This window comes from Mus pahari, chromosome 2 (assembly GCF_900095145.1).
Source record: "Mus pahari chromosome 2, PAHARI_EIJ_v1.1, whole genome shotgun sequence".
NCBI lineage: Eukaryota > Metazoa > Chordata > Mammalia > Rodentia > Muridae > Mus > Mus pahari.
The window spans coordinates 154,443,802-154,451,770 of NC_034591.1; the positions used below are offsets into that span (position 1 = coordinate 154,443,802).

The 7,969-nt window shown below is 39.1% G+C and overlaps 1 protein-coding gene across 3 annotated transcripts in view; it reads left to right on the forward strand.

Moving 5' to 3' along the window:
• The window catches only part of Pik3c2g (phosphatidylinositol-4-phosphate 3-kinase catalytic subunit type 2 gamma), a 333,974-nt gene that overhangs the window by 34,759 nt on the left and 291,246 nt on the right, over positions 1-7,969 (forward strand). For all 3 annotated transcript variants that reach the window (XR_003843304.1, XM_029535677.1, XM_021191148.2), the window contains exons 3-4: positions 2,432-2,514; positions 5,598-5,755. Coding sequence is in view for 2 of the 3 variants with exons in the window: in XM_029535677.1 (XP_029391537.1) it covers positions 2,432-2,514; positions 5,598-5,755 (241 nt within the window). In the remaining variant the exon portion in view is untranslated. The remainder of the gene's footprint in view (positions 1-2,431; positions 2,515-5,597; positions 5,756-7,969) is intronic.

Here is a 7,969-nt window from a genome sequence, read left to right on the forward strand (position 1 = left end):
GAGACAGAGAGACAGAGAGACAGAGAGACAGAGAGATCGCTGCAGTGGCAGTATACAGGAGGAACCCAAAGATTCTTCATTCATTGAACAACTGGTTATCAAATTGTTAAAAAAAATACTTTGATATAAAAGTATATTTTGGGCAGTAAAGATACATTTTTGGAATTCAGAAATTGACTAACGCTGATCCTATGAAAACCAGTATCAACATAGTAAATCAACAGATGGGAAGTGTAGAGAAATTTTAATCCAGTAACATGGCTGCTCCAGCAAAGGATCATTTCCAAGGGCCTTCTAGGTGATTGGGTTGGAATACAGACATGTCTTTAAGCCCAGGAGACAAAGGCAAGCAGGCAGATCTCTGAGTTCAAGGCCTGTCTGGTACAGAGCAAATTTCAGAAAAGATTAGGTCCAGGCATGGTGGTACCAGTCTTTAATTCCAGCACTCGGGAGACAGAGGCAAGCAGATCTCTGATTCCTTGTCAGTGAGTCAGGTTGAGTCAGTGAGTCAAGTGTAGTTACAACCAACTAGAATGTGTAGCAGTTCAATTCATGTTGCTCAGAGGCAGGTTTTCCTGGAACAGTTTTACAGACAGATTGCAGAGACAAAGCTAGACTCGGGTGAGAACAGAAAGAGTCAGAGAATGATAATGAGCTAGAAGATTAGACATATTACCAGAGTTGGTTTAAGGCTAAGCAGAGAAATTCAGTCAGATGGGAAGAGAAGCCAGTTTCAATCAGGCAACTTGGAAAGGAGTTTGATCCAGAACAGCTAAGTTGAACCAGCCAGCCAGAATTCAGAAAGAGCTAATGGGGTAAGATAATTCACAAGTAAACCTTTGAAATGGCAATTACATCTGGCCCAGACAACAGCACAGTCCCCGCCTTGGCAAGCAAAGCTGGACTGTTAGCTACAGACTGCAAAAGCAGCTTGGACATGCTAGACATTGTGCTGTCAACAAGAAAGCTATGCCGTGATAGGTTTAGAAATCTCAGGGGATTTACTACATCTTGGCTAAGTGTGGGGTTATTATTTGGAAGTCCTATGGGATATTGTTGAAATTTTTTTCTCAAATTTAATTGAAAATAACTAATTACAGAGTCAGAGCAGCAACAAATTACAAATAAATGCAAAGTCCTCCAAATACAGGCAAATGATATTCAGGAATTCGGAGGAGTTGGAAAGATTTCAGGCAGTGTGACAACCATCTGAAGAATTGAAACTTCTCATCAAAGAGTTAGGAGTCAGAGACAATGTAATCAGAGACAATGGGAACCAGAGACTAGAACCATAGGCAGTGAAAGTCAGAGGCTGTGGGAACCAGAGGCGGTGGGAACCATAGACAGCGAGAGCCAGAGGCGGTAGGAACCAGAGACAGTGGGAACCAAATGTAGTGGGAGCCAGAGGCAGTGGGAACCAGAGACAGTGAAAGGCAGAAGTAGTGGGACACAGTGACCTAAAAACAAACTATTTTATAAACATGTTAACTATAAATACAGTAATATGTCCAAATAATAAACAGAAAATGACACACTAAAGACATAAAGGCACAATTACTGTCAGAAAAAAATATTAATTAGAGAAACAAAAGACCAGGTTGAAAACAGAATTACCAAGGATTTAACTCTCAGCCTGAAAGAGAGGATTGCTGTGATTCCAACCGCAGCAAAACTTGATTAAAGACAGTGTTGTTAGACGTAAAGATGCCACGCAGTAACGAGTCAATTCGGAAGAGAGAATAAAGTTCATGTGTGCACATTTGACAACAGAACTTCTAAATACACTAGGCAAACGTGAGTTTAACGTGGTTACATATGCACCCTCTATCTGGAAGTCGAGCTAATATATTACCAACATATTAAACATATAGCCACCAAAGCAATTAGATATAAAGCAATGATTTCTTCATACTTCCCAAAAGCTATCAATAATTCAAATGCCAGTCAGGAATAAAATGGCCTATGCAATCATGGGATAGGTACGAAATAGATGCCAACGCTCTGTGTTTTTATACAGTGGACTGTGATATGAAGACATGTTAAAAAGAAATATCACTTAGTAACGGGAGCCAAAACCAAAAGCACATACGTAAGTAAAAAGCGATAATAGAAATCTAGACACCCGTACAAAAGAGGTTGGTGGCTTAACCTAACAGAGAAGTGGAGAAACTTTTAAAGGGACAGCACTGTTCAATATTTTTCCTGGTTGTTGACAGGACAGATGCATACATTCCTGAAGACTAAAATCATATACCTAATGTCTACATATTTTTCTATATGCAAATATTACTTCAATAGAAATCAAAAAGGTAAAACTAAATGCAAACTGATCTTTAGAAGAAAATCTAATTACACAAACATATTACTCTTTTTCTCATATTTTTCTTTTTCTCTTTTTGAGCTGTACTAATTTAGCAATTTTTACTTCCAGCCGGTTGGTTGTCCCATTGAAATAGTTGAGGTACCCCAAGGGAGTAACAAGAGGCTGGCCTGCTTTTGTAACAAAGTAAAAAAGTGAGTATCGCTCTTTTAATAAATATTGAAGTTTCCGAGTTTCATTAAATTTCTCTATTTTGCAGTCCACTCAGTGATTAGTTCTGCATGCAAAATGTCAAATCCCTTAGCTTGTTAATAGCATAAAAAAAAAAATTCACAAGCTATCATTGATCACCTTGCTGACTCATTTGTCTTCTTTATGCTCGTAAGTATCTTTCCACTGAAATCTGATTAAAAGATAGTTTCTTTGTCAGAACTGACCTTGTTCATTGGTAGTTTGATTTTTCCTGTATTTGTAAATCATTAGTTACATAGCATTTGAGCTTTGAGGTTCAGGCCTAAATTAAGCCAGGTTCGCCCTCCCACCTGGAACATTTTGGCCATGTCAGGGACTCCCCATCAGCTGACTCTTATCCCAAGTTGAACAAACACATGCATGCTTCCCTATTGAGAACATTGTTGAGAATGTTCCTGCAATGACCTTGGTCTCCTTGCTATTCTAAAAATTAATATCCTGCTAGAAGGGAGAATACTTTTCTCATGTTATTACCACTTACCTAATGGAAACTTTTCTTTTATTTGGAAATGTGATGCATTTCATCCTCTAGGGGTTTTTCATTTGAGCTTTTTGAAATATAAGAAATGTGCATTCCAAGGCAAGGCCTGGGCCAAGTAGTGGGAGTGGGTGGGTAGGGGAGTAGAGGTGGGGGGAGGGGTATAGGAAACTTTCGGGATAGCATTTGAAATGTAAATAAAGAAAATAATAAAAAAAAAAAGAAAAAAAAAAGAAATGTGCATTCATTTAAAGGCTTTGGCTTCCTACTAAATGATGAAAGTAGATGAAAGGTCTGGGTCACTGATCAATTTAAAGGGTACTTCCATTCTCAAAACATCTTCATTCATTCATAATATAAATTCATATTTTAAGATAAAAATAGAATTAATTAGAGATAGCAAAAATCAGAGCTAACCAACCAGCCAGCAACAAACAAACACAAAATAAACCCTGAAAACCACATTGGAAGAAGTGAAATTATATACCTAGAAAAATACGAAACAAAAGAGTCTCAAATCTATACATGTGTTCAAATTTTCATTCATTTCTTGCTAATTTATGCAATAAGATACTGGAAAGGTCCTTTAGATTCTTAAACTAGAATGATTGAAGACCACGGTGTTGATGCATTCGTTAGTAAGAGATGGCTCGGCAGTAAAGAGCACTTGCTGCTCTTACAGAGAACCCAAGTTTGGTTTCCGTCACCCATGGCTGGTAGTTTATAACTGTCTGTCATTCTGTCTCCAGATGACCCGATGCTCTCTTATGCTTGCATCTTCCCTCGCGTGCACATACCCATATATACAATGGCACATATGCAGATAAATTAAAATTAATAGTAAAAATAAGTCGCCAAAGCTATCATTTGATAATTCCTCCCTGAGAAGTGTCAGGAGTCGCCATCTTAACACGCCACCGAAAGGAAGTCTTTTTAAACTCCAGCAATGTTTCCTTTCTCTGTTCTGTACTTTTATAATCGTGGAGGGTAGAATCCAGATGCGATCGCATCAGGAAAGAATCTTAAGGGATTGTGTCAGTGGCTTGTGATTTGTGTTCAACTTCTTAAAGCACCTTTCCCCAATAACTTATTTTCAGATACTTAAGAGAACTAAAGCAACCAACCAAATGGTAAGGTTGATTTAATAAAAGGAAACCAGAGATTGCCTCATTCGTAAGCGTATGCATGCATACTGATTATCTCTCTAAGCACATTATTCCGTGATCTGTTAGGATTCATTCAGTGCTCGGAATCATCAATTCAAACCTAAATAAGTAAATAAGAAAATCAATTAAAGTATGAATATCAAATTTCACAAGATATTCTCCCAACCCATGATAAAATAAATTTAAATATCCCCTTGCAATTATTTTTCTGATATTTAAATAAGTTCACTTAAACATGTTGTTAATATTCATTTATGCTCTTATTAATGATATTTCTAATTTCTTGATTTGATCATTTTGACATAATTTTAAAATCTCATGTTTAAAAGAAACAGCATGTGATTATAAAACACAATAAAATTCCAGGATGCTCAAAAGAAGTCCCAATTCACAGTGGGTGCCCCGCAAGGGTTAGGGAAGAATCAATCGTGAGTTTGCACTTTAAATTTAATTTCCCCAAATGCTAGAAGCTGAAATTGCTCCTGCACTGAACACTGTCTTGCTATGTGAGTGCTAATATCTGAAGCATGGAGGGTCAGGAAGTGGATCAAGGCTACACACCTCCAGACCTGCCCCACACTGATCCATATCTTCCAGATGGGCTCCACATCCCAGAATTCTCTCTACCACCATAAAGCAGGATTCTATTTGGTATTATAATACTTTACATGGCTTCAGAGTCTGTAAATTTTTTATGCCTTTTCTCTTTTAGCCTTCACGTAAACCCTTTAAAGTGGGTGGCAATGGCCCCCTTTGTGTGCACAAAGAGGCAAGTCAGTTAGTCTGCCTCTGGCTCTAATATTCCAAAGTGGAAGCATGAGGATTAAAACACAAAGTGTCCACTACAAAGATGAACTCTTTAGCAATTCCTTGACTCCTACATGTTCTCATAATTTGATTTAAAAAAAAAATTCACAATTTTAAAGACATTAAAGAAATAGTAGTGGTGTTTGTGCATTAGACACAATCTCAAGAATTAGTATACCTACTCATATCTGGGGTGCGTTTACAGTTTGGGGGAAACTGGGTGTGAGAGGAACGTGAGGGAAAACCCAGCTATCAGGAGCAAAGTCAGAGAAGCAGGTGATGCGACTCTGGGTGAGTCCTCCTGTCCTGACGCAGGAAAACATAGAATTAATTATTTATAGTGGGGCATCAGCAGAAGCTTACGAGCTGTCTCTACTCTTGCTCTTGGGGTGATTGTAATGTACACCAAACGTACTCAGTAAGTATTGCCATGTTGCAGACAATGGAGGCTGTCACCTGGTTTCTCGTGTTGTTCCGGTGCTGCTGGTGTTCCTTAAAGTTGGGTGACATTTCAAAAGAATGATGCAGATCAGGTCCTAAGCTTTATTTTTTTTCTCTTAAATATACTTTTCAGGATAAGAGAATTATACCATGCAAGTGACATTAATTCCAATTCTGGGAAGATCTGGGCCATCACCACAGCCTATCCATCTCGGCTCTTCACTGACACCAAATTCAGAGTAAAAATTTCTGTGGGTAACTCAGCCAAACTCCTTCTTCTTATGCCACACGGTAAGAAAACGTGCAAGCAGAAATACAGATCTCAGTGTTCATGGATAGCCTTGAGCTCACTAAAAGAACCGCCATTCGGCACTGTTTGGCCCTGAAGGAAAGTCAGAGGAAAACAGCCATGAGCTATTAATTGTGGACATCTAAGGGGAAAACATGGTCTCCCTTCACAGAGCTCTCCATAGAAGTCTTTGTTTCCTTGTTGTGAACAGGTGGAATGGGTTGTCTGTGCAATTAAAATAAATCAAATTTCTAAAATATTCAGGATAAATATGTTGTATAACTGAAAACACTGTTTCCTACGTAGCTGGAGCAGTTACTTTGTTCAGGTGTGTGAATAAATCTTGAAGAAGAAAGTTAGAGGAGGTCTGTTCCTACCATGAGGAATGTAAAAGCCCCATGCAACCCACACAATCTTAATTATCAGTACTGTTGACTGACAATGAGTCCTAGGGTCCTAGAAATTTGTACCATGTAATACTTACTAGACATTTTCTTCACTGTCACTTGAAGATACCATTAAAGTTACATAATGTCCTGTATTTGTCCCTATGGTTCTTTACTTTAGAAAGCAATAGTCATTTGTTAAATGTCTCGCTGCAACGGTGTAGATTATTACTTACCAAGTGGAAACCATTTCTAGAGGTACAATGGCCTGGGAAATGTTTTCCTAGTTAATATTTGTAATTATTCCTTTTTCTATATTGCTCAAGCTGTAGTATTATTTAAGTAAATACAGTTAATGACAGACAGACATGCTATGTTGATAGACCTGTTAAAACCATATGGTTTGAAAACTCCTGTTGGCTAAAGCAAGAGAGAAAATAATTTTTAAACAATGCTAGCATTCCTTATAGAGTTTAAGAGTAGGAAAGCATCTAAGATGTAGGGGTGGATTTATAACACAAATGTTGAAGCTCACTGTTTCATTATAGCCCCGAGCCGGTCTCTCTCTGGCAGTTATCACTCACTGCCTTGTTCTCTGCTGATTCACTGTCTTGTTTTTCCAAAGCAATAAAGAAATAAAAGCTAAGTTCTCAAGCACACATGCTGTTTGTCCATCAATGAACAGTCAGTCCATCTCTTATTAGATCCAGCTCCCAATATTGAATAGCAGAATTGTGATTCTCTAGTCAATGGTCTTGCATTTTGATCTCACCAGCACAATGTCAGATTCCAGTTGCTGAAGTTGCTGGAGAATTCAGGGTTAAAGAATGAGGAGAGTTATGCGAAGTAAGAGATGACACAAAATGGATAGAATGATTCTATCACGGTCTAAAACAAAATTTCAGGTATAAAAATCTACCCAAAGGAAACCTCGGTATGTGTGTTGACAACATAGGCTTGAGGAGTTTCATCTGATGCTTTTAAGATTCTAGGATAAAGATGGTGGCTTCAGGTTCAGACCTATAAGGCACGGTGGCTGGAGCCCTTATTTCACAGAAGCTCACTCGGCAGACAATTCTCCAAATCTCCACATTCCAGTGTGCTGTGTGCTTGGATCTGCAGGAATCCAGACTCTCAGGACCAAACCACCCTTGTGGCTTTCTCCTACCCTTCTTTCTCTCCTGCACTCTCCTCCAATGCTCCCACCATAGAAACTAGGTTTCCTCATCCCAAAGCTCGAATAGACCCTGGCAAGTGTACTAACTGTCTGTTACCTTTCCACTTGTAAGCTGCCCATCATAAAACCCTAAGCCCTACCTTGTTTGATAGTAAGTTTCTGACTCTTCTGCTCCAATAAAATAAAACGTGGGAGAGAGAGGTAGACAGTGGGCTATGAGGTCTTGCATACACATTAAGAGGATATCCATATCTTAAGTAACAATCTGTCACGTTCCAAGTAGGACAGCACTTGCAGCCCTGGCAACAGGAAAGTAAAATCCAGGTTGTTAGCATTCTAAGCTCCACCCCACAGCCACCTGGCAATAGCCAAGTGCCTGACTCACTATAAAAGGGGATGCTTGCCTCCTCCTCACTCTCTTGCTCTTTCTCTGCTTCCCTTCCCCTCTCTCTCCACATGCTCATAGCCAGCCTCTTCTCTTCTCTTCTCTTCTCTTCTCTTCTCTTCTCTTCTCTTCTCTTCTCTTCTCTTCTCTTCTCTTCTCTTCTCTTCTCTTCTCTCCTCTCCTCTTCTCTCCTCTCCTGTCCTCTTCCCTCCCCTCCCCTCCCTTCTTCTTCTTCTTCTTCTTCTTCTTCTTCTTCTTCTTCTTCTTC